The sequence below is a fragment of the Semicossyphus pulcher genome, unplaced genomic scaffold, assembly GCF_022749685.1.
Source record: "Semicossyphus pulcher isolate SPU_LCO1_2020_fin unplaced genomic scaffold, fSemPul1.0.p SCAF_13, whole genome shotgun sequence".
Lineage (NCBI taxonomy): Eukaryota > Metazoa > Chordata > Actinopteri > Labriformes > Labridae > Semicossyphus > Semicossyphus pulcher.
The window spans coordinates 20,800,590-20,828,117 of record NW_027211637.1 but is presented as its reverse complement, the minus strand read 5'-3'; the positions used below and the strand labels follow the sequence as shown (position 1 = coordinate 20,828,117).

General features: G+C 40.4%; 2 protein-coding genes across 2 annotated transcripts in view; one reads left to right on the top strand and one right to left on the bottom strand.

Annotated features, from left to right (window-relative positions):
• The first annotated feature begins 4,052 nt into the window (after positions 1–4,052).
• Positions 4,053–16,242, top strand: LOC138590332 (dystroglycan 1-like). Its single transcript, XM_069660947.1, has 3 exons — positions 4,053–4,292; positions 10,709–11,277; positions 12,362–16,242. The coding sequence occupies exons 2-3, from the start codon at positions 10,855–10,857 to the stop codon at positions 14,669–14,671; spliced, it is 2,733 nt and encodes a 910-aa protein (XP_069517048.1). The 5' UTR covers positions 4,053–4,292; positions 10,709–10,854; the 3' UTR covers positions 14,672–16,242.
• Positions 16,243–25,940: 9,698 nt separating this feature from the next.
• The window catches only part of LOC138589487 (metabotropic glutamate receptor 7-like), a 42,244-nt gene continuing 40,656 nt past the window's right edge, over positions 25,941–27,528 (bottom strand). Inside the window, exon 9 of the mRNA XM_069659789.1 lies at positions 25,941–27,040. Coding sequence (XP_069515890.1) covers positions 26,991–27,040 — 50 coding nt within the window. The 3' untranslated portion in view covers positions 25,941–26,990. The remainder of the gene's footprint in view (positions 27,041–27,528) is intronic.

Below are 27,528 nucleotides of genomic sequence, written 5' to 3'. Positions count from 1 at the left end.
GGACCAACTAATGACCAATCCCCAGTAATTGCTTTTGGGGTCTCTGATGGTGGATTAATCATGTAGTGTAATTTGCGAATTATCAGCTAAGTTGCCTCAGCAAGACTTGGATGGGATTCATTTAGGATGAAATATATGTAAATATGACGAGATTAAACTACATGATGCTTCCACAGTGGCTCTCCAAAGATCTATTTGTGTGTAAACATGCAAAAGTGATGACAGTACCATCTTGGAAAACCTTATTTGTGCTGAGCAGTGATAACAGATAACTGGGGGCAGGCACAAACAGGAACAGTGCTGTGGTTCAGGCGCTGCGCTGAAAGGAAATCCTCCTTCTTCCTGTTCTATTATCAGCTCAACATAACAAGTGACGGAGAAAGCAGACACCCACTGCAGGCAAAAAACTAAACTTTACCAGGTAAATGACGTGTTACAGGCACATTCTTTAAAGTGTGGTTGTTGATGAAATGTCCCTTCAAATTACTGTCGCGCTTTGCCTTTTCAGAACCACAAAAGGGGAAACATTTCAAGGTCTGATTGTGACAAAAATTGTGGGTGAAAAAGACAGATCTGTGAGCTGAACACATAAAAAGCAGAAATCATTTTTTCCGTTTGTTATTTAGTGAAGCCGAGATCGGTTGTCTGAAGTAATCTACCGCTGAGAGAGAGGGGAGATTGGCTCCATTGAGGGTCTCACTACTCAGCCAATGCCCCCCCCTCAGCGGTCCAACAGTCCGCTCAGAATAACCCTCCTAATAAGTCACTTGGAAGAAAATGTGGGGAGTCAGCTGATTCGTAATCCGCTCGCTTTCTCGCTCTGCGCTCACACATCAAGAGCCAGATTGATATGTGCAATCACATGAAAGCCCCTCTGCGGTGGGGCTATCATGGTCTAGTAGACCTGCAGGTGTTTTTGTGTATGTGTGTTTAGGGAAAAATGAGGGCTGCGTGATGCATTCGCAATTGAAATCCCTCATCCATAATATGCCTCAAGTGTAAACAACAGGATGAGGGAACAGCGAGGAAATGCGTGTATTCTTCTCAGCTGACGGTGATACAATTTAGATGTAACGTCGGTGCCGATTTAGCGACAATTATGAGGTATAACACAATTGCAAAAACAAAAGAATCTAATGGCTTTGAATGTAATCTGTGATTAAAATATAAATCCATGCAACCTCTTTGTGATAATACATTCTCTGCATGTATTAGGAAGCAAATTCTGAAGGAATTTCATCAGCTGTGCATGCTCACTTTAAATAGAACATTAATTTAGACACTCAATTCCCAGTCTATTCTCTCCAAATCTGCATACAGAGACTACATGCATGCTGTTTTTTCACGCTGTCGCCTCACAGGGGTGAACAAAGAGTCAGAGGGACCCAGATGACTGACAGGCCTGTGAACTATAACAGACAAGCTCCGTTTCTCTTATCTTAAAATCCTAATCATGCTGGCCGAGGGATTTATTAGTACGTGAAGGCCGTTCCTCCGTTGCCATGAACACCAAGTTCATTTTTGCCCCAAGATATTTGCACAGTTTATAGTTTATGATAATGTGTGATGATGGTATTACATAAATGGCAGCACATATTTCAGGCAAATATTTTCTCTGGAGTATAAGACATCTAATCATTCGTTGGCAAAACGGATCATAAGAATGCCCATTTCCGCTGTTTTATTTGGCGGGATAATGGCCTCTGTAAATGTTGTTTCATTTTACTGTGCTGCTTGCCTCTTCTTCAACACTGGCTGCTACTCTGGGAGAGCTTCCTCTTTCTTTTAGCTGTTCCTTTGTCTGTCAAGTGGTGTTCCCAAAAGATCGCGTGCCCTATTTAAAACCATAATAATGCAGGCTAGTATAACCACTCATTCATTTAAACTGAAAGAGATCTATAAAGAAACATCACCTTCTTTGTTTGTGTCTGCTCCACCTTAAAAGGGGAAGGTAGGAAGTCGTCAAGGTGAGGAGAAGCAACCTCAGGGAATCTTTCTCAATGCAGAGTGCCTGAAAGCAGGAAGAGGATTGAATGACTGCTCCATATATGCACAAAGCAAAGCTAACTGTACACAGTATATATATAGAATGCTAAAATGTTGCCATAAATGTAATACAGGTTAATATATCAAAAGGGTGAAAGACAGCAGAAATATCAAATGGTTTCTTTTTGCAGAAAAACAGACTGAACAGTCTCTAACTGTAATCATGTCATCTGACAACACTTCATCCTTGAACCCTTGAACCCCCCAAACAGCCACATGCTCACATCTTGTGACTGATATCACAGTTCCCTTCACTAAGCAGTCAAGTGTTTCTGAGGGCTAAATGCACTGATGCAAATACACATTACTGCAAACTGTGTGCAACATGTAGCTATGATAAGCCGTCTGAACAGAGATACCCAACACACCTTGTCAATAAAAACACAGTATGTGTCTTTGTGCAAACGTTTGTTTCCTCTGAAGGTTGATTTTCATTCACTTTATTGATACCAAAGTCAATATTGGACTTTTGTGTTGACAAAGATATTGAATATGTTTTTTTGGGTGGCGGTAGGATGTAGAAAGATAAGCTATATTGCTGACATATTTTTCACCTGCACAAACAGAAAATGAGTCACTTTGTTAATGATTTCAGCTCAGTTCTTTGAACAAATATAACCTTTCGAACGCGAGACCTCCTTGTCTGAACCATGTGACTTAAGTTTTTGACTTCAGAAAACATGAGCAGCAGTTGACCTGTAAAATCGCAAACATTTTCCCTGATACCCCATACACCTTGAGAGAAACGTCTAGGAAACGAGAAAGGGATATAGTGGGATTTTATTGACAAGGTTTGTGTGACACACAGGGCCTATCGTACAACCATGTTGCACACTGTTTTCAATAATGTGCATTTGCATTAGACAAAGCCTGTTACCATAAGCCCAAAGGAAGACACTATGAAGCAGAGATGCATAAAGACTTCACTTACTTTGTATTAAGGAGGCTACAAGGTAAAGTTATAGGGTTATTTAAAGGCCAATATGTCTTTCAATTTTATCTACTGCTTTGTTTAATTCCCTTTGTTGCACACTGCCCTGCACCATGTTATTCTGCACTGATTTTTCGTTAAATCAAAGTAGGCTCATTCTCTAAAAAGTCCTTTCTGATAAACTTGTGATAAAGGGCTCAATGAAAGCAAAAGAGTTTTGAATCAGATACAAAGGCATCTTTTGAGAGAGACTTGTTCTTAAGAACATCTACAAGCTTTAAACTGTCAAATCTGATAAGTCATGATAATATCTGTGTGAGTTTTAACTACAAGCTGCAAATAGCACATTTTCAACCATGTTACATTAACTCTATTCTAAAAATACAAACATAAGTAATCTGTATGCATGGCTGGAGATGAAGCGATGAAGGTCTTGGCCATGTGGGCTGAGAGTTGTGCAAAGTCACAGGAGGAGGAAGCAAGGACATCTGTTTGTATGTTCCTCTCATAGACAGTCACTGGCTATATGAATCATCTTATAGGCACCATTGGTAACATTCTGCGATCAAAAGTAGAAGGTAGAATGTAGAATTTACAAATTAATAATTATGCCAATTATTTGATAGTCCTAACATTGTAAGCCCACAGGGGTCCCTAGCCTACTAAAAATCTCAGAATTATGATGGAGCTGTCACATTGCTTGAAGCTTTCCAGGAGAATGTAGATTAGATTTTCATTCAAAAACAACTTGACAAAATATAATCTCATTTTCCAAGAGATATTTTTTTCAAACAAAGGAATATCAATCCTCTACCTTTCACCTAACTACCCTTATTGTGTCACTTGGTTCACTACTCAGCAGTTGCCTCACTTAAGGTTAAAATATTAAATGGGTGCTGAAGCGTGATCATCATCATTATCAAGTATACTTATTTATATGACTGACCTCATGTGTGCATTTAAACACTCGTGAGTTCATCTTTTCACCTGCATGTCTCTAAATAAAAGGGAGGCGGAGTCATGCTGGTACACACGATTGGCCTCAACCTGTAGACCTGTCTGCGAAGAGGACAGAGGCAGCAAGGGAGGGGTTGCTGCCCGACATAATTACAATATAGAGCAGTGAACTATCCGTAGACTTACCACAGCAGAGAGATATCTGTTCCCTTGACTGTGCTCAGATACCCTACATATCTGTCCGCGGCGTTGAGGGGAAAGCGCATGTTTAATGGCATTTTGGAAGTCTCCGCGGCGCTCGCCTGCAAGAAGAGGAGACATCACGGCGCGAGTTAGCTAACGTTAGCTCGCTAACAAGGTCAGTTTGAATTTTGGCTTCTGTCGCTATTTTAGCTGTACTGTCGTTGAAAATGCCACCATCGCTATCCTCGCGAACTCAGCTCGTTTAACATAATAAGCGCGGACTTCTGTCCGGTGGCAGGACATGTAACCAGTTATTTTGTCACCAGCACAGTCTCTTGACGTTAGCTTGTTAGTTAGCTCATCATTCGGTGGGGCTAACTATTCTCGCTCAGTCTGCTCGTTCTATTTCGACTTTGGTGTTCGGCATCTCAAAGAGATGGAGCTTGCTCCCGTTAACGTGGTTTTATAGTGGTTTTTACAAACAGCAAGCCTGTCTTAGTAACAGAGAGCTAATGTTAGCTGCAGGATTTTGCTAGAGATAGACATTTCTTTGGTGGATGCCCCGGCAGAAACAGCAGCAGCTCGCTTCTCGTTTCCGCCTAGAATAAAACAGGTGCACCTCTGCGCTAGCGATGCACAGATGCTGGAGAACCCCTAACGCAGACAGTAACTTGATTTGCAGCTTTTAATATTTGGGTAGGGTAAGGGGTTAATACTCCCTAAAAGACGATATTTACTTAGTGTGGGGTGCTAAATGATTTATCAAGGTTGAATAACGTAGATGGCGTTATAATTTCCAAAGGCCTCGTTCACCGACTCCAATGGAAACGGGGCCAAGTGAAACGGGCCGGGTAGCTAACGTTTTAGTTAGTTAGCTAAGCTAGCGTTAAGGCAGTTACTGACACCCTAACTGGCTACTCGTCCACGAATAATTGTCAATCATGAAAAATGTAATATGATAGAAGTGTTGGTTTTTTTCAATCCAGCGTCTAAAACAATATCTGTTAAACCACAGGGTATTTAAGGGTACACGTAAGTAGTGTTAAATTGTGAATGGGTGGGTTAGCCTAAATGAACGTTACTATTTGTAAGGGCGAGTTTCCCAAAGTATTTAACGTTTAACGCAGACATAGCTTTTCCTTAACCTCATGTTGTCAAATCATATAACGAGCTGGTAAACTCGTTATCATTACCGTAGTAGTTTGAACTGTCAGCCGTTTTACATTAATAGTAAAATACATAATTAGAACATGAACCGTTACCCCATAACAACGGCTACTTTCGGACAAGAGTGTCACTTTTTGGAAGCTTTTCAGCAGAAATTTAGAGTTGTCATGGTTTTACACTTAAATATTTACTATTGCTAATGGTTTTAACACGTATAACATTCTAAAAATACACAAGAGTGATTAGTTCACTTCCAACACTGGGTTTTGACAGCATACAGTAGTTTTTGTGTAGCGATAAACAAGTTGCACTCAGGTCATCATGCCAGGTTAGACTTCCACTCAGCCAAGGCCGTTTGCTGTTTTTGTTTTCTCGCCACATATTTCATTACTTTGTGTAACAGTGTAAGAGGGCAACACAAGGGAAACATCCAATTGCAAAGCAAGCTTGTCTTGTGGATATGTTTGTTATTCAGCTCATGAACTATCTGGAGGCTGCTGGATGTGGTACGTCAATTCAATTGGCCCTGAGTGCCACTGTGCATCAGAGCCCTAATTATTTTTGATGGTTTTCAAGTTTTAACTACTGTCGAACTGCAGACAGCATGGACAGCATGGTTGTAAACGCTTTTGTCCCCCCAAGTAGTGCAGGCCTCAGTGTGAAATGGGCAGCAATCCCCCACGCTCAGGCCTGTGTCATTGTACTGTTTACCACATACATAAAAAGAGCTGGTCATAAAAAGAGTGAGGTTTTAATAAGTGTTCAGTGGAAGTTGTTTTACACTCAACCCCCAAAATAATATTGAAGACAACACTTTTATATAGCCTTTGTTGTTGCACCGTGGGATTTTAAATCTCATTTCTGAAGTATTTTAGCAAGAGGGCCACATAACAAGCGCTTTTGTAAAAGAATAATTGTAATGAAAACAATAAGGCTCAAGTATCACCTACATCAGCTCATTATTTTTTAATGTGATTATATGCTCTATTCTTAGACCACTCTATGTATATTTTGATGAAATTCATGATATAAAATATTTTATCGCAAGTTTTACCCAAGGCTTTGAAGGTCAGTCCTCTCATCAAGACGCAAGTTGGCTCCATCCGTGCGCCTTTTATAAGCCATATATTCATTGTTGGTTTTTTCCTTGAATGACACATCCTCATTACTATTTAGCTTAACTCATATCAAACACATTTTATTATGCACATGTTTCATTTTAATATTGTTTTGTTGTTAGAACAGTGCAAATCGACTTATTAAAGCATCTCATATTTCTTAATGAGATGTTGTTTTAATTGGATTTTGAATTACACACACTGTGAAAATGATAACGTGATAGAATCTAGGCCACATTGTGGAGAGCTTACTTTGATGCTCAGATGGTTTCCCCCCCACATGTGTGTGGCAACAGCCTGAGGTAAAGCGTAGTGCTCAATCTGAATTAAATTAAGCTTATGGGGAAAACCTATTTTCATGTTAATGTTTGTGTTTTACATTCAAACGCAAATTGATAGATGAATCAAGCCATACTTTTGTCTTTATGCTCAGCTGGTACATTGTAGACCATTGAAGATTCAGCCTTTAAGTATTTTTGAATGATCGTGTGTCTTAAAGAGACTGTATTGTGTGTTTTTTTTTGTCTAGGATCTTCAAAGTCAGAAGAAGGCTGTGTAGGTGGAGAGGGGCGTGGGGTTTTAATCCCACTGAACTGACTCAGTGGATAAAGATGCTAGGCTATGCTAAGGGTCATGTATCAACCTGGTTAATGGGTTAGGTTAGACATGACTCAATACTCTGTTGGGGCTGGGCCTAAAATGATTTACAGAAATAATATGATTTCACAATGAGAAATAATAAAATGATCACTATGATAATCTATAGACATTTTTACTTATTATTTAGGTAGCTTTTCTTTGTTAGCCTATCACACAGCTGAAGCAAACGCAACAACCGCCAGTCAGTCTGAATTTTTTGGCTTGCAAACAGGTCATTAAAGCACTACTTAATGTGTAAATCCGAAAACTTTCAACTGGGTGAAGGATTTTAGTCATTGGACGTCTAGAAGTTAAGAGAGAATCAACTTGAGCGAATGTAAGAGGCATCTCAACTGGCAATCCCCAAAGAGGGCAAGAAACCAGATTTGTTTATAGTTTTTACTAGTTTTATTTACATTGTCCTTTTTTTGAAGAGTAGGAGACCTAAATTTAACATTGCACTTCTTTATTTATTGTTTTTACCAGGTTAACTTTCTTTACTTTCAAAAAGAATACAGCTTTAAAATGTGTGAAACAAAACCCATGTAAAATTAACCCACTGGTATCTTCTAGCTTCTGTCTCACCCACCTGATTAGGATACTCTTAAAACTGGCAGCATTGTTAATTATATTTCGTAATAAATATTGATATTGTTCAATATAAAAACAAGTATTGTGATCATATTTTATGCCCAGCCCTACTGTATTTGAGTTAGTGGCAAAATGTCAGATGAGCTAAACAGTGACTCAGAATGTCTATTTTTTGCATCCATCTAGCTATACATGTGAATTGATTGTATCTTTAGTTTTCCCAGCTGGGACTCTCGTCATATTGGTCCACTTCTCTAACAGAAACCCTTCACTGTATACCTGCAGAGGATATTAATCATCCTCATTAAACCAATGTGGTTTGACTTGTTTTGTCTTGCATACATTAGCTTGCATGTTTTTATTCGCCACTCCCAGCAGATTATCTACTGAAACAAAAAAATAACTGCCTGTAGTATGTTTTTGTCTGGTGATGAATCGTACGAATTGCGAAAAAACCAGTGGGTTTGCCTGTCTCCGTAGAGCTGGCTGAGCTGTACGTACTTGCTCCTTGTAATTATATGATCAGATCAGAATAATGTGGGCAGTTATTGGAAAAGGGAGTTTAGGAGTGGGAGCGTACTAGAATCCACAGTAATATGATTTTGCGAGTTTAACAGAAGGCTGAATATTGATTTGTAAGATAGGTCAGAAATGATTTGATTTACACAATTCGTAGTAGTGTAATCTATTGTTTTAACTGGCTTATCCAAAGGGCTGACATTTCTTTGTTAAAATAGGAATGAAGTGATAAAACATGCATGTTCTGGCATAACTTGCCTTGTAAAGTCAACACAAAATTACGTATACCACATAATATGGGCACTGGTACTCTGGCATTACAGACAATGGTTCTAAAATAGCTGGTGTATTTCGATTTATGTTCTGATTAACTACATTTTTTGTTTACTTTGACACCAATCTGAGCTACTTGATAGAGGTCTGGACAGACTCTGCAGGATTCCTGACCACTTCATCCAATTCCCACAGAGATTCTGATCACTCCCACCTTCAACAATGTTTTCTATTGAAAGTCTTTCTGCTCCATTCAGCAGGGAAAATACAGTCATCCAACTGTTTAATAAGACGCCTTTAGAATACATGAATTGCAAACGAGCCTAATTAAATGAGCTGCAAAGGTTAATAAAACAGCCTCAGATGATGGGAACTAAAAATGAATTAAAAATCTGATGGATTTTTTTTTTTGTTTTTTTGATTCTTAATGTCATTTCACACAGAAGCTGAGAGAAACCAGATGCTTGAATGTCGGAAATCAGAGCAGCAGTGATAGTGATGTTGTTAGGATTGTTCAGGTTATAAAAACATATGCATCATTGATTGTGTAGAGAGCTGGAGAGAGACAGAGAAAGCAAACTAATCTTCAGAAGCTTGGCTTTATTTGTTATCCTACGTGGACTTGCATTGTTGCTTTTGGATTGCAACATTTGTTTTGCCCTCAACGGCTTCCTATCTATCCTATCTGAGCCCTCTTTTATTGGCTATTTCTGGTATGAATTATCCAAATATTGTGGATTTGTTCAAACAGCACAAAACATTCTTGGAGGGATGGGTTTCATATAGTAAATTGATCTATTTCATGTCCAAATTCTGGATAAGGATGTGGGCCAATGAATAGTAAGTGTTTCACTAAGACCCTGTGAAAAGGATTCTTCTTTTGGATTTGAAGCAGTTTAGAGCAGGGAGTATTTTCGAGTGTATAGGTTGACGTCACAGCTTTGTGCCAGTCAGGCATTAGGATTCCAGGCAATCGGATGACCCTCCTCTGCCCGTTTCTGAGTGCTACAGGATTGAGGTTGGCTGGGTCAGCACAATGGAGACTTTTATTCCAACCCCCAGGGCACCTAATTAAAACTTACAACCAAGACAAACAACCTTTGACACTCATGCATCTCGTGAGAATCGCTATTACTGAAAATGCCATGACAGGGAAGTGAAGATCAGTAGGAGATCAACGTGTCCTTTCAGAATAATGTTCATAAATTTCAAACTAAAAGTGCATAATCTTTAAAGAAAACGGAAATAAATTCATAGCATCAGTTATGTTTTATCAGTGATATGGGAATTAGTTAAGTTACTTAGTATTAATTTGATTTACAGTTTACTCTGCATTATCACTTTTTTCTTTCTTTGCCAATATTTATATTTGTCATAGCAAAATGAAATTTTAAATGCTGCCAGTTTGAGGAGTATCCTGATAATGACATAGACCCGAAGAAACCAGACTGTTCATTAGGTTCATTAGTGAAATTTAAGAAAAGTTTTTTAACATGTGCTACAGTTGGTTTTGGGTTAGCATTCCTTCAATGTTTATCATACTTTGGGTTTTTAAATAGAGACGAATTATCTGCTGAGGTCTCCTCTTCAAAACAAAAGGATCCTACAACGACACTGTTAAAACCCTAAATAGAGGAGTGTTAGGCTAAAAATCTGTGTCTGTCCATGACTGCCAATAACGGCGATATAACTGATGTCATGTTACTATTTTTTCTTATCTTCAGAGGATAAGGGCAGTGTCGCTTTTGTGCCCCTTAGTTTCACTCTTTTTTTAATTTTATTTTCCAGAAGACATCCACTTCCTTGCCTGTAGCTTTAACAATGCTGTGCAGTGGGAATAAGGCGTGTACTCTATTGTGTACTAACCAGCTGTTGTCGCTAATTCTTAGATGGTTCCATCGAAAATAGCCCAAAGTGTAAATATAGTGGAGAGTAAAAAAAAAAACACCTGGTGGCAGTCCATCTAATCACAACAAAACAACTAAACAAACTGCAAGATGGTAATCAGTGATTTTGCACTGCAGACATATGTTGCACGTTTTTAAGAGAAATAGAAGAATGACTGTAAGTAGCATTATATTCTGTTGCTCCATATACCATTTCAAACTACAGTGTTAAATTCATAATGTGCAACTTTTGCAGGCAATATACCCACTATGCTGGTAGTTTTTGGATGAGGACATCTGTTGAGAGGATGTGTAAGCCGAAATACTACTTGTACGTTGGCACTGATGTTTTTTTCCAAATGTCGCGCTCATGTTTGTTTGTGTTTGTTTTCTCACAGAGCTGGCTGACATGGCTGTCTAACAGGTTGCCAAAGACCTCTTCATGGATCACAGAAGAAAACAAAGAGAAATCACTGCATCTGTGAGCAAAGCCAATAACTAGGGAGTCGGACCCACAAGCATATCATCAGACTGACTTCAGTGCATGCGGCCTCTTAAGTTGTTCACAGACATCTGTTGGGCAGCCCAAAGGCCTATTGCTATGCACTATAAAAGGAGAGACATGAGCTGCGGCGATGCTGGGAGGAGCAGGATTCTTTCTTGCAGGACTATCCCTCTGGTAATAGGGCTTCTGGTGACCATGACCCAGGGTACTGTGCCAGAACAGCAAGAGACACTAGTGGAGATGATTTCTGTGGAACTAGAGGCTTCTATGAAGTCCTCTGTGCTCTCTGAGCTCCAAGCTGCAGCATCATCAGTTGGTGAAGGCCCGCCCTCAGCTTTCCCTGATTCCTCTGTAAAGAACGGGGGAGTGCACACTGGCATCCCTGACTCCTCTGCAATCGTGGGCCAGGTGTTTCAGTTAAAGGTTCCTGCAGGGCCTGCCAATGCCACCTGTAATGTCCATGTAAGTGAAAATATAAATAATCCTGAGATGTATTTAGTCTTTATATTAAGAGGGAAATATTCGGCATGTAATATTGATTGCCTTGTAACATAATATTAATGTCTTGGCCTTTAATTAACTTTAATTTAATGATATCAGAGTGAGAGCCAATGAGAACATCATTCATATTTTAAAAAGGGGAAGGATGTCTTGTACAGATGCACTGAATTTTAAATGTCACTCAACGGTCACTGCATCTAAAAATAAATGCTTTAGCTGTACTTGACAACTATATAATTAAGGTATAGGTGACCTATAGTTTTGTAAAAGAACAAAAAATGTGTATCACAAAAGATTATTGCAGTTGTGTATTTAAAAAGATGTTATGTCCCTTGAGGGGACTAGATGTGACCAAAGGACTTTTTCTGTCACTGTGGAAATATATAACATATATTATTTCTCCTTTCAGTGTTGATCACTGTATCTCTGCTGAATGAAGCTGACTGTGGTGCAATTTGTTCCAGTCTGACTTATGAATGAGATGAGATTATTATTGGCCCGAGTGGTGATGCCGAATGATATCCTGTCATACAGTAATAAGTCAAAATGAATAGTGATGACTCACATAGTTATCGTGAATAGAAGCTCACTCTGCTTCCTGTTCACATTTGGTGAGATTTGATAAACTGAATGGAATTAGAGGGGAGAGGGGGATGAATAGCTTGTAAAAAGCAGTTTTGCCTTTACTTTAGATACTTAAAGGTTTGGATTCATTTTAATTCTGTGTGTTTTTCCCTTGTCTTTCACTGGAAACTTGGTCAATATCAAAGGAGGATTGTGGTGTTATCAATTATTCAGCTTTCTAGTGAGCCTAATGCGAAACATTTTATAGTGATGTCACAGTAGTTGCCAATATTAACTTGCTTTTCTCTTTCATACCATTATTACATTTAAATTCACAGTAAAACTAAGTTAGTAATCATAGGATATCAATTGTGAATTGTCACTTAATTAAATAAGTAATGAGCTTTTACCTTTTTAGTTTTGACTTAACTTGCATCTCTTAAGTATTCTTATACTATGACTTCTCTTTTATTTCCTGTAGCTTACTGAGATGGGAAAGGAGACTCTACCCTCCTGGCTATATTGGGACAAAGAAAGTTGCACGTTGAGAGGCATGGCCCTTGAGCAGGATAAAGGCGTGTATCATATCTTGGTGTCCGGAGATGAGAAAATCGAGAAGACTGACAGCCAAGTGTTCCCCAATACGGTCTTCTCTATTGAAGTCTACCCAGAAGAACGAGTGGATACTGAGCCAGCCCTGCTCACTCTCCAGTCTGATATCAGTGGCATCCAGCCTTTCACCTGTGGCTCTGAGGAGCCTGTCACTGTCCTCACTGTCATCTTGGATGCTGACTTGACAAAGATGGTTGCTGAGCAGAGGGTCAACTTACTTGGCATTATGAGAAAGTTCTCACATGTGCCCCTGGAGCACATGAGGGTGGTCCCTGTCGTCAACAACCGCTTATTTGACATGTCTGCTTTCATGGCTGGACCAGGTAATGCCAAGAAGGTGGTAGAAAATGGGGCCCTATTGTCATGGAAACTTGGATGTGCCCTTGATCAGGGCAGCATCCCTGACATTAACAGCGTCCAATCCTCAGCAAAGGATGGGACCATGTCAGCCAGGCTGGGATACCCAGTGGTAGGCTGGCATATTGTTAACAAAAAACTGCATGGAGTAAAACGTGTCAGAAGGCAATTGTACAACACTCCGACTCCAGTGCCCTCTCTGCTTCCTCCAACTACTCACCCAGAGCCCCCTGTACGTGTCGTTCCCACACCAACTTCGCCCTCTATCGCCCCAGCTACAGACATCTCTGCTCCCCCTGTCAGAGGACCTTTGCCTCTTCCCGTGAAGCCCACAATGAGGGTCAGAGATCAGATTGCTCACACACCTGTCTTTGGACCTCCCCAACCCACAAGAGTACTAGGAACCACAAGCACCATGCCGATTCAGCCTACCATGACCCGGCCTACATTTGTTGAGGCCACTGCTTTGCCAACACCCCCAAGCACCACCAAAAGACCCAAACCCTCTGCAACACGAAAGCCCAAGAAGACCAAATCATCCACCCCAGCTCCTAGGGAACCAAAGTCCACCACAGCTAAACCACCCAGGCGCACCACTACTCTCTCTATGACTCCAGACTTGAATCAAAATCCAGACATCCGAAACCCCATTGATCAGGTGAATGCATGGGTGGGCACATACTTTGAGGTTAAAATTCCTCCAGATACATTCTTTGACAGGGAGGATGGTACCACTGATAAGCTGCGTTTGACTTTGAAGAAGACTCCCAAAGAAGCAGTGAGTGAAACTTCTTGGATCCAATTTAACAGCACTATCCAGCTTTTGTATGGCCTCCCAGAGGAACAGCATGAGGGGAAACATGAGTACTTCATGTTGGCCACTGATAAGGGTGGGAAGAGCATCATGGATGCATTTGAGGTTCAAGTAAACCGATGGTCTTCTAATGACAAACCCTCAGTTATGTTTGCTGCTCGTTTTCATGGTGACCCCAGAAGTTTAAGCAGTGATGTCCATAAGAAGATTCTTTTGACCAAAAAGTTGGCTTATGCCCTCGGTGATCGCAACAGCAGCACAGTGACGCTGAGGAGCATTACTAGTGGCTCCATTGTGGTTGAATGGACCAACAACAGTCTCCAGCAGAGTCCTTGTCCAAAGGAGCAGATCACGGTTCTCAGCAATAGGATCTCTGATCCCCAAGGGACACCTAAATTGGCTTTCATCAAAGCCATGGAGCCTGAATTCAAACCCATTAACATCTCAGTTCGTGGCACCAATAAATGTCAGAGCTACACGTTCATCCCACCAGGAGAGGTACCGATGCCTGTTCTTCCCACAGCTACACCATCGCCTGGGACAGGTCGTAGGAGCACTGATGATGTTTACCTTCACACAGTCATTCCTGCTGTAGTGGTAGCAGCACTACTACTCATTGCCGGGATCATTGCTATGGTCTGCTACCGCAAGAAGCGCAAAGGGAAAATGACCATAGAGGAGCAAGCCACATTCATCAAGAAAGGAGTCCCCATTATTTTTGCAGATGAGTTGGATGATTCCAAGTCACCTCCGTCCTCCAGCATCCCTCTTATCCTTCAGGAGGAGAAGCCCCCGCTCCCCCCTCCAGAGTACCCCAACATGGCTGGCCCCCACAGCACCTTGCTTAACCAGGATCTGCTTGAGGAGTATTCCGTTTATCAAGATGATGATCCAAATGCTCCTCCTTACCAGCCCCCACCACCATTTACTGTCCCCATTGAAGGCAAAGGCTCTCGCCCCAAGAACATGACCTCATACAGGTCGCCCCCTCCCTACGTGCCTCCCTAACGCACACTGGAGCTTTCAGTTTGGAAAGCAGGTGCAATGTAGGGATGCTTGTTAAAAACTACAGGAGTAATTTTACATGTGTTCAATGAAATGGCTTTGACTTTGTAGAGGAGCAGGCAACCATACCCATATATTTGACTATCATGGATAAGACACTGTATCGTACAATTCTACTACTGGCACAGGGCAAATGAACGGAAAACTGTTTATTATTCCTGCCCTTTTGTTTTATTTTTCTCCTTCAGATCTGCTTTTGACTTCTTGCATATTCTTTTTTTTTTTGTCTGTTTTTGCCAAGAAGAGTCAATTTTACCTTCAATGACGTACTATTTCTATTGTATAGAAAATAATAAAGAAGCAGGAAAGACTGAAGCCCACAGGGCCTTTGAGCAGATGTCACCATGACAACAGACTTGAGGCTCTTCCTCACAATGTTAATCTTTATGAGTTGTATATCACTCTGATCTGTCCTTCGGCTAGGTTTACTAAGATTTTGCACCTGTTATTTCTAGAGGGGAATGAAATACAAAATGCCAAACTGAAAGCATGAAACACTTTATTTACACAAAAATCTGTTTGTTTAGTCGACTTTGATCTCTCCCTGTTTCCTCCTATGCTTTGCTCCCTCTCGACAATAACATGCAAACCTTGCACTTATGCAAATTCTTGTTAAACCTTGCACTATGTGTCTTGCGCAGAATTGAACGCAGTAAGTGGTAGTCCACTAAGGAGAAAAAATGTCTTTTTGTATCCTTGGGCTAACCACATGACTGGGATTCCTCTGGTACTTGATCACAAAGGACATTACACTGATCACGCCTGTGTAGATGTAGCCTCATTAAGTTACAAAACAAATAATGATTTTTATTTTTTTTTCTTTAACGTGTGTGCCACTGAACCTGCCTGTGAGACGGATGGTTTTTGCTGTCACAAGGCAAACATTGTGGCGTTGCTACAACAATAGTGTTGGGGCCAATTGAGTGCTGTGGTTCACAGCAGGGTGAAAATTGGCGACACAGTCAATGAGGTGGATCCACTGTCTTATATTCAGTTGGTTTGGTAGTATGAGGGGTGGGTGGGCTTAGAGTACTGTATTATCACTGCTCTGCCTCTAGGTGTTGCACTGTCATGTTTAGTGCACTGCCTGTTGTCAGTTCAGATGAGGCATGGGGACAAGGGGATGTACATAATTGTGTGCCTGTGAAATTAAACAACTCCATAATGTTAGTGTTTTATCAGTAAACCTAGTCGGGGAAAGGGAGGGCCAGAGTGGGAAATAATTTTATTTTTTAATTGTATGTCTAGATTTATGATCACAATCATGAGAAAAAAAAAGACTTTATAGTTTGTGAGGGTACAAAAGAACGTTTACCTGCCCATCACAAAAAAATAATGCATTATCTCAATATGATGGGGAAACAACATGTGAATTATGTACATTTCATATCTGATATCACCATAAGAAAAAATGGTTAAAAATCTAATGTTTTTACTGAGTTTTTGATACAGTCTTAAACTTGTTTTATGAAAATATATTAATAAAATGTAATACTATTTGTAAAGCCTCAAAAATGGTGTATAGCCCCTTTTTATTGAAAAGAAAGACTAGTTGAAACATACGTTTTCTATATGTCTATGCCTGTAGATCAAGGATACAAAGGAATGCAATATACGGTCAATTTAACATAGGTTGATAATAAACAGTACATTACATGTTCATGGCCGGACTTAAAAGGAACAGTGGGCTTCGTTACTGGTGGCAAATTTGTTGCAGACTATGTGATACGTCAGGGTTAGTATGTTTGACAGTTTAAAAAGGAGGTTTGAAATATGGTACACTCCACTTTTATTTCCAAAAGTATTTTGCCATCAATTATATGAATGTACAGTGAAAAGTAGCCAAGATCTGTGCCTTGCTTTACGATACATTGTCACATTCTTGAGCTGTACGCTCTTTGTTGTAAATATATTACACAGCAGCCAGCCCGAAAGATGGAGTGTGATATTTTAAGAGAAGTACTCCCTTTCTGTGGCATTTAGGTGGGTAGTTTTTCTTTTTTTGGCTCTGTGCTCCTACATCTCTTGGAGAAATATCAATAACAATGACTAATATCTGCTCTCGAATTCTTTAAGTATAGAGCTTGTGTAATGATAGCTATTCGGGAGAGGTCAGCAACGGTTTCGTTGGTTGGTGACATGTTTCAGACCCCTGCTGCTTCTTGACAAATCCACATTTTCAGTATAAATTGCAGTGCAAACATCTTTATATGGTCTTTCATCGTCCTAGAAAGAATTCCTTTAACTGCAGTGGTTTATGTCTATGGTTTAATCAAGGTACTGAATATAATACATAATTCTGAAGAGCATTCAATCTCTAACACAAAAGTGTGCTAATGTTAAATTACCCTTTAAGCTCACACAGAATCACTGATGATCTTCAGACTCATCTTGTAGACCGTAACTTATTACAAAAAGAGGAACATCGGTCTTATTTTTAGCACTGACGCATTCCCATAATTTCATACATACCAGTCGTGTGTCTGCAGTGGCTGTAGCTTTATGTAGAATGTGTACTGTAGGGACTGAAGTACATGGGTTTTTTTTAACTTCATTGTAATTAGTGTAATTATGTTATCTGACCTGCTCTCATCTGCTCAGTCCAAACATTCTTTGTTGTTATTATGACACATAATAGATAATAATGAGGTGGGTTGTATTTCAAATTGAATGTTATAATCATTAATTAATTAGCCAACATCCACCGTTCTGTGGGCGACTGACTCATTTACAAGTGATATGTGACACTGCCACTTAAAGGCTCTATTTTTCTACAAACACAGACAGCGATTGAATTCGGCTTTTACTGTTTATAAATATTAAGACTGGAAAACTGGCATTTTACCCTACGTTACATAAACACAACATGATTCAGATTTAAATTGACATGGTTTCATGGTGCTATGAGTGCTTTCAATACATACAGTACATTAAACTAATGGCACCGGCAGGAATCAGGTGCAATATTAAATTACTTAAGATGTAAAACATTCTTCAATAACCTAATTTACATGGAACTTTTGGCATATTCAGTTGTATCAAATTATCTATTAAAGTCATTTTTCAGAAGTATGGCAAACACTGGATGGTTCAAGGTTATTAAATGTAAGATGTAGCTGTTTTTCCTTGACTAAAATAACAGCTAGTTAAATATCTTTGAGCTTTGGACTGTTGGGTGAATAACACAAGACATTTGATAGAAATTGTGAAGGACATTTTTCACTGCTTTTGAACAACAATTAACTTGGAAAATAATAAGCAAATAAATCCGACGTAAGCATAATTATAAGTTGCAGAACTGAAAGGAATACTTGGACAGTTTAAATGAGACTTTATGAAAGTACTTTCCCTATGCCTACATTCTTGCATTCAGAAAATGTGATTCACATCTCCCAGGCAGTTCCTCCCACAACTGCAGGAATGATCGCCTCCAGCTGTCTCTGTTTGACACCTCGAGCCTCTCAATATGCGGCTGTGGGCTGATATTTTATTCTGGAGGCACATGACTTTGAGTTGCTGACCACTGACAGACGGGAGTCACATCCTCTGATGTTGCAATTCAGGAAACTGACAGCAGCTTTATGGGGTTGAGGTTGGTAGAAGACACAATATTGCACACCAGTTTTACCAAGGACAGCTTTTATAACAAACACTGTGCCTCTTTCTTGCAGTGACCCACTCTAAGCTTTAAATAAGGGGCTTTAAAACAAGTGGAACTTTTGAATTCGATTCACCAAACTAACTTTATTTTTAATTGTAGGTTTTAATTATTTATTAGGGCCTGGCAAAGTACATAAACTAGTACGGAACTTCTGTGGTTTTTTAAAGTATATGTATGTATGGATATGCTCTCTATGAATACTCAACATAAATGACCTGCTGCAGCAGAAGTTGAGTAGCTTGAATCTACAAATGGAGTTGAGCTAATCGATAACAGCACCCAGTGGTAGGTAATGAGAGAGTATCAAAATGTGGAGTTGAGGCTATTTAATGCCCTGCCAATCTCTCACTTCATCAACCTCCCCCAAGCACTCATTAATAATGCATTGAGAATGAAAGTTAATGTATGTGATGAAAAATGTATAACCTCTTGAAAAGCTATAGGAAGAACTGACCTTTCAGATGTTGATGGGTCTGACGTACTGCACTTAATAACTGCTGTTGAGGATGCTTTGCGGCACACAAAACCACCGCTCTCATCCGCTCTATGACTTCATTTCTGAAATAAGAGATTACCAGAGAAAATATGGGTGAATACAAATTTGTTGCTTTCTAATTGCTTGAAACAGCATCACAGACTTTTACATAACCACAGTCAGTGTTTATAAAACACCTGCTGTACCTTTTTTAGTTCAGACACTGGCAGAACACTAATCAAAACGGGTGTTTTGTGAGCATGCTTATAATTCCTGAGGTCATAACAAATTATAATTAGGCCTGCAGACATGCCAAGCCAGGCTCTTATTGCAAACAGGAGGGTAATTATTTCCACTGTGCATTATTATTGACACAAACTTTTCTCTTGATTAAAAAAAGAAAACTAATCAGTCATCGTATGCACCCCAGTGCTTGAGGAGGCAGTAAGCTGATCTGCTACTTAGCAGTGAAAATATCAGAAAGGGTATGATGGTGGGCAGCACCTTATGATATGGACGACTCAGTAATAGGCCTCATTAGATGCCCAAAGCCCAAGAAATGTGGCACTCTGTTTCCCATTAGGCTGAAAGCACAGTGATAAAGAAAAAGACCCATCATAATGATGAAGGGTAATTGTCAGGGAGGCAAGGGGGTATATATTTCATATTTATACAGGCCATCCATAAAGGATGTTTTGCATAATATAGACAGGCTATATGAATATTAGATAATTCAGAATGTGACTTTACAGTAGAGTTCATCTGAATACGAATAGACAGACTTACGCCAAACATGAAATAATAGTCTCACACAAACTAAATTAACAGTACTGTCAACCTAGTTTTGCATTATCCTGAAATGTAGCTCGGCAGGTCTGCTTATGTTAAAGTTTTAATACAAAATTTGCTAGTACTGTTGTTTTGGTAATAACCCATATTAACCCAAAGAGGACATTTGTAATGTACAAAACGCCTAGATCATCGGGGGTTAACACAACGTTGACTAGCTCACAGAGCATCACAGCATTAGCCAACCGATTAACTAAATGGCATATAAACTTTAAGGGAACAATAAATAACCGAAACTGCAAAGTTTGTGTTTCAGGAAGTTTAAAAAACAACAACACACAAAACCGTTATCAACTTTTTAAACCTATAGCCTCTTTTTTGTAAGTTATGGAGACAATTACTACTACTACTACTTCCTGCGGGTGCTAGCTAACTTTTGCTGCTAATTTGTAGCATTTTGTCTAGCTACTTAGCTGTTAGCCAAAACGTTTGTTTTAATGACGAACAAATTCTTTCAGCCAAGTTTGTTCCACCAACAAGCGTTCATTCGAGAAGTGAGCTTCAATGGTGAGTACCAACTAATTTCGTTTATTAGATAGTAGCAGAAGTGGTTGCTAGGTAATGTTTAAGTTTTAATCATGCTGTGTGTGTACTATACAACTTTATGCTATCATTAGTCACACAGTTGGGATAGTATTGTGTTCGCGTTGGACAAATAGCTGATCTCCACAAGGTAATTTAGCTCACTTCAGAGATTAACATAATTCAGTGCACTGTCCTACAAGGTAACAAAAACAAATGTATGTGTAAGTCAGTCATTGTATTTTCTCTTGCAGCATTGGCCATTATAATGATGAAGTGAAGTGCTCACCAAATCTCAGACTGCAGTTTGTCCTCCAAACAACAATGACAGCAGCGCCATCTTGTGAATGAATGAGGTTAGTTAATTTGAAAGCTTTGTAACGTTGACACAATGCGCTCGCTTGCCCTGAGCGCTGAACAGGAAGTCTTTTTACAAGTACATTTTGTCATCTGTCGGTACTGGTTGTACAGATCTTATATTTTGAGACAGGGTGGAGAGATTGCGGGGCTCTGGTGCGGGAAACAGAGGGAAAGGCAAAGATATCTGCAGTATCAGTAGATGGCAGTAGCATCACGCCATGGCAAAGGCACTGATTTAATGCATTTGCATGAAATCACAATATATTTAGATGAGAAATAACACATAGCCTTAAGCTGTAGTAAACAAAATACAAAACTGCAATTATCATTTTTCAGATACTACATGTAAAAGTAACAAGGGTCTATTATAAGATGATTACATTTATTTAAATTCATTGCCTTTCAGGAGGGGTACCAGGACGCTACATGTGAATCAATGAGTGCATCACTGATGTTTTCCATTTATTTAATATTGCATCAGCAAAGAAGCAATCCTCAGTTAATTCCGTTGGATATAAAAATGTGTCGCCTCTCTCTTAAGTCACACTCATAATTAGAAAGTGAGATAAGTTATAACATCTGTGAGACTCTATAATTCAGTCACAGATTTAGAAACTGTAGACTAATTGCATTTTGCTTCTTATCTCATGAATTGGATCCACTCCAGCGCTGGGATGGAAATCCCCGTGTTCAGTCACGGAAGGAGCAAGTTCGTGAGGATGCTGCGGATTTTTAGCGGCAAGACAAAGCTAAAAAAGTTAGGAGGTGTTTCATAACCAACTCAGGAGAGAAAACATGACAGATAGTTCTTGTTCTGGCTGCTTCCTACTGGAGTTAATGGTGTGAGCAGCATTTTAGCTTCCTGCAGGCCGAGGGCAGGCAGGCACTTGACATATGAGAGGTTATTAGAGACATTTACATTGCTATGCATTTGAGTGTAGAGGAGAAACAGCAGTGCTGAGGTCAGGTTAAACCTCCTGCTCTGTAATGTCATGTTGAAGCAACCTCCGCCTGCGTGCAAAGATCTCAGCTGCATCAACATGTTGTTTCTGCTCTAAATTATAGACAACGCAGCAGCAGGATCGCTGTCACTATAAGCACAATACAACATGTTCTTCTCTGTGGTTTTGTTTAGATGGAGACTCTTTGCCCTTTTATCGTTCATCGCTCAGTATCATCTGAAAATAAAACATGAGGGGCTGCTCAGTATGTGGTGGCTGTACACCATTTCTACCTTTTACTGGCATTGTGTGATCTGCCAGTCTCATGTTAGCTCAGGATGTTTGTGCAGAGCTTTGGTCTCTGCATCCGGCCCGCTCCCCGCTGGCCCGATGACCAGATGGGTCAGTGACTGTGCAGTTGGGGCTTGGCAGGCCCCTTCTGTTCTCTGCGAGGGTCCACTCATGGGATCGAAACCCCAGAGACCAGAATTATAGAAGCTGGATCACAAGGTAGACGGACTGCAAGCTGAGCTGAGACATACGCACACAAATATGCATTCAGTGCACATCCCACACAGGTATATAGAGGAAGATATACACCACCTCTTGTATAGAATAGTGTATCTGTCACATTTTCTTTCCTGTGTGTTGCATTTTACACCCACAGATATCTCTGTCAGACGGCAAAATGTTTTACAGGGATATTAACACAAGAAAATGTGGTTTTATTTAATAAGCTGGAATCAGACCTGGTGTTTTATCATTTTCTGACAAGCTGTTCAGGGATGCGACATTACTGAAGTGGGATTTTTCTTGCCATGTCATGTGGAAATTTAGTCAAGTCATCTTCAACTGTTATTGCAGTCCATTAACTCCATTGTGAAGATACATAATTGATGCAGCCTTTGGGTAGAGTTTAATCAAATGGAGAGTGCTCAACACTCCACCGCCAACTGAAAAATGAGACACACAATCTTTAGCGATGTAGTATGTGTGCGCAGACTATAATTCACAATCTGAATTGATTTATCATCATTTGACTGTACACTTTTCTGCTCTATGCCCCAAGCAAAAGCTTGTAGCTTTTAAGCCTTTAAAGGTGGAGCCATGTGGAGGATTGATGTACCTGAATTAGGATCAGTTTGAAGAAGAAAGACTCAATGAAAGCAGAACACCACGCAGCTGTTTGTGCTAATCTACTCCCAAACAAGCAAACAAGTGTGCGGCTTGATGATTTCTCTCTGTACCTTTTGGGTTTCATTCCGTGTTTGTTTGATGTGTTTAGTTTTTTTTTATACGAACCCTTAACTATTCATTTCCATTTCACTTTTCTTTCTCTTAAGGCGTTTACTTTCCTTTGAAATAACAGTGATCTGTGTGGGATGTGGAAATGCATTGTTTACGCCGTGCTCCTTGAAATCAAGGGCTTAGCTCTCTAGTTAAATTTCACAGCCAGCCAGCACTTATCTCTGTCAACTCCTGTTTAAGCCATAGATGATCTGCCTTGGTTTAAATGCTATTGGCTTTTGTTTGAACCTGCAGTGATTCAATGTTAAAAATGTACTACTTTATTTTATGCAAGCCCGTAAAAGTGAGCTGAATCGCTCATGCTGCCCAAGCATAACGACGTATTTGCGAGATGTATGCCAGCACTCGGCGCTTCTTTTCTCCTTGAATGCATTTTTCTGACAGGGGAAATTGGGGGAAAGCAGCAGATTAGTGCACCTACTCGGCTGCGAATTGTGAAGAGCATTCGTCTCACTCAGCCGTCTTAATAACACAGCAGCAGTCAATTAAATCCATGAAGTCAGATATGTAATTTTCAAATAATCATTAACTGGGGGAAAAATGGAATTAGAAGTTTGGATATCGAAGAGACGGCAGGGGAAGACAGCGAGGGAGACAGCGAGAGAGGCAACATGTATAAAATCCCCCAGCCAGAGATGAGTGAAGATAAAGGAGGTGACTGAGCTAATTGTGTACTGTCAGAATCCATATCTCTAACGACTGTCAAATGAGCAAATTTCAAATGTATTCTCTCCACCCACCCGACACCCCCCCAGGAGTTAAAGTGGAGAGAGAGGCTGAGAGAGGGAGGAATAAATACCAGGAGACACTAATGTGATGAGAATGATGCCTGGTCTCTTCTGCTGATTAAAAATGTAATAAGGCTGTGGCAAACATGCGCACACGCACACACAGTGCAGCCGAAGCACGGCAACAAGCCGGTCTGTTAACCCACAGATAAGAAATAGCACCCAGTGACCCTAAACTAATTTATTCACTTAGACAAAAAGGCACTGTATCTTTTTCTTGGATCACTCGAGGAAAAACAAACACGGCATTCCAGCCGCCGAGCCCGTTCGTAAAATTCACTTGTGATCTTCTTTTAGACGATAATTAGTGCCTATGCGGAGATGTGGATGTTATGATTCATGTCTAACCAATGGCTATCTTACTGTACCACTAATTATAAAGTCTTAGTGTCACTATGTGTTGGAAACAGTAGCTGGCCCGGTTTCCATAGCAGGGGAAAAAAACACGCTGGTAAACAAAGCGCATCATAAGGAGGTTTTGAGTACAAGGAGCAGCAGGGGGAAAAATACGAATAGTGAGGATTGTCTTTATCCACCCCGTGTAAGATCAGGCCTCAGTTGGTTACTGACGGGAAGCAGATAAGGTTTCACTCTGGCTGGAGTTGGATAATTGGACATTTATGGAGAGATAGGAGAGCCCAGAGCCCAGGAGCCATGAAACAGAGCTAATCTAGACCCAGCATCAGTAAATTGTCTGTGAAAGAGCGCATCAGGAGTTCTGACAAGATAAGGAAGGCTTTCTTCAAAGGCAGTGCTGGACAAAAGTGACATGAAAACTCCAATAGAAGAAAAGCCTCAGGTTTTTTTTTTCACGCTGGGACTTCTACTAGTCACACGAGGCGCGCACTGAAATGTACTTTTGATATAGAGGCGGTGTCACCTTGTCAACCAAATTGGGTCACGCGGACACAGTTTTTTGGGATAAGTTTGACAACTTTGTAACTAGACAGCTCTTAAGGGTAAAAACTCACAGAGAGGGTGCGGTGTTTACATTTTTTAGAGCCTATGATATCTGTTATTCAACCTTAAATAATCGTGACTGACTGTCCTTAGAATTTGAAACATTTAAGTCCTTGGATGGAGTGTGCTTCGCTCACAATCCACCATGATTGCTTTTCCTCTCTTTTATGTATCCCCCCCTGATTCTTCCAGGAAAGTGCTGCCTACAGAACAGGTGCGTACGGAGCAGGTGGGCCCCTTACGTAGGAGCCTTGGGAGTTGGAAACTGGAGTAAACCATCCGTCTACACTATTTTGGGTGTGTGAAAAACCCTCCTGTACATGCTTTGTTTCGATTCATTTACACTTCCTGCATATCAAATGTCACGTCTTTTAAAGTTTGGCTTCATATCGAGATCAAAACGCTCTTGCTCGGGCTGCGTCTTCTCTTTCTGCTGAGCTGCATATCTAAACTCTGTACAGCCCCTACTGATTACTTGCACACAGACAGTGACACAGGCAATTAATTTGGTGGGGGAGAGGCTAGTCTTAATTGGGCATAAGTGGGATTTTTCTTGGCTGTGTGCAACAGAAAATGACAGACTGTGCGTATGAGAAGTAAAGACCATCTGGTCCCACAGGAGCAGAGAGAGATGCCAGACAAATGGAAAGGGAAACAACAGAAAACCTGTTTGGGTAAGGATTTCATTCTCTCTCTTTTCTCCTGTTTCCCTCCGTCTCTCTCTCTCTCTCACGCAGGCAGACGGAAAAAAGAGGAATCAGCATCTCTCGGTCATATATCTCCGGCCCATGTAACAGCCTGGAGGGAGATGCTTACCAGGTTGAAGAAACAGAAGTCTCTCATGCGTGGCTCATTCATGTTTCATATAATAATCAATATTGAAAATAGTAACATTATGCTTGCAGGCAGTGCACAGGAATAAAATAGGTTAGCTTGTAAAGGCTTGGCCATCAGCAGGACAAATTGATCTGACATGTAATGTTATTCATGCAGGGAGATCGGTGGTGAGCACTGGAAGGAGCAACAGTGAGAGAGAAACAATGGGAGAGACAGGAAGAGCAAAGGGTGAGCGAAGGAGTAAGCTAGTGGACATCCTCTCCCCTCCTCTCCTCTCCTCTCGCAGAGTCTCATCTCCTCTGCATGACAGCTCTGCTCAGCCAGCTCGCTAATGTGCCCTGTCATTGGGGTGAGACAGTAGACAAGCACATGACATTTCCATCAGTGTACAGAAACCCCTAAACAACGCAGTGATTAATTGTACTTATTCATACATCACATGAACACACACACACACACACACACACACAGAAATAACTATGATATGCTGTCTGGTTTAGTTGTATAAAAGATAACAAAATGATTTTATTACATGTTCATAATTTGACAGACATCACAACATACTTGCATGATTGCTCTGATATTAATGCGTCCCACACCATAATGAGGCATAATATACCCATGTACGAAACTCTATAAAACAAACATGCTGGCAGATACAGAGGGGGGAGAGAGGGAGTCAATTCAACAGCAGATTAAAGCCATATTCTGTCATTAATGAAGTTCAGTCCTGCTAAAACAAAAAAACAAACGTCAGAAAGATGCTGAAGCTCATATCATTTTCATAATTTATTTCTCTTTTTTTTTTTTGTTTACATCAAATAGAACAGACATACATTGGCACATGCAAAGTGAACACTTTGTGGTGCTTTTCATTACCATCCAAAATCCAATTTGAACAAAGACTTGATATCTAGTTTTTGTACTCCAAACATGAAAATACTCTCAAATATTTACAAAAAAAATATACTTACAATGCCCATCACTCTTAACATAATAATCATCCCGGACTGATTTCAGCTGATTTCAGTAAAACAAAAATACTGTATGTGGCAGAGCTTGCTGTTCAAGGTAATCAAATCAACTGCAAGAAAAAGAGGCACAGAAGAAGAAATCACTCAGAAACAATACAAAACAGAAATCAGATAATGGGAACCCCAAGAGAATATGGCTTTAATGACATTTCAAAAGAAAATATCTTGAGCGCAGATCCACTTTCCTCTTTTATGCGGCTGTCCTCGTTCGCAGTGGCCCCTTTTAGCAGGCAAATAGTTCTCCGTCAGAGAGGAAAGGGGCCACAACACATGTTTAAAACCTACTGTTTGGTTGGTGAGGCCCAACCAGCCACACTGGCCTACAGCTGTGCTAGTCTCTGCCAGGACTCATGGATCATGTCTTGGATGGAGGTTGGATGCCATCCACAGCCCTGGAGTGCTGAGGTACTGCAGGTGGTGCTGGGATGCCTCCGCTCGCTCTCTCTGTTTGTCTCTCTCTCTGTTCCTTTAGAGCTCCTTTCCTCTTTTCAATCATAGATTAAACGGACATCCAATTTTCAAGCACATCAGATCCTGAGGTTGTTGTAACTCACATATGTTTTCTTGGTCGCTTGACCTGAGAACAAAGTAAAAGAGAAATTAAAACTTAATTTAGGCACTGCCAAAACAAAAGAAGAAGCAGAAGCAAACAAACATCCCCCGTTTCTCTTCACCAGCTGTGAGCAATCTGTAGCAATATTTTCTGGTCTAGTGTATCATTTCAACTCACAATGCCCCCGTGTAAAGCCTTACTTTCTATTTTCAGATGTTAACTAGTGATAAAAAACACAAACACCACACAAGTGAGCACCGAACAAATGCTAGGGCATGCAATGTGATCCCAGTCTGGATTGCCATGGAAACATATCAGAAAGTGGCTGAGTGCCTAGGTGCTCTCTCTCTCTTTGTGTGCCCGCGCGCGTGTCCTCCTGTATGTCTATTGCTGAGGGAGCCAATTTGAGCTTTGAATTGAGAGTGAAGGTATGTTTTCAGTAAGCTGGGGTCGTTCTGGCTCGTTGTGGCTTATCTATTAGGTAGGACTTAAACCTGGAGTTAAGGCTTGGA

Coding starts and splice junctions, on each gene's coding strand:
- LOC138590332 (XM_069660947.1), top strand. CDS start 10,855: ATGCGGCCTCTTAAGTTGTTCACAGACATCTGTTGGGCAGCCCAAAGG. Junction 11,278..12,361: donor ATGCCACCTGTAATGTCCAT/GTAAGTGAAAAT, acceptor TATTTCCTGTAG/CTTACTGAGATGGGAAAGGA.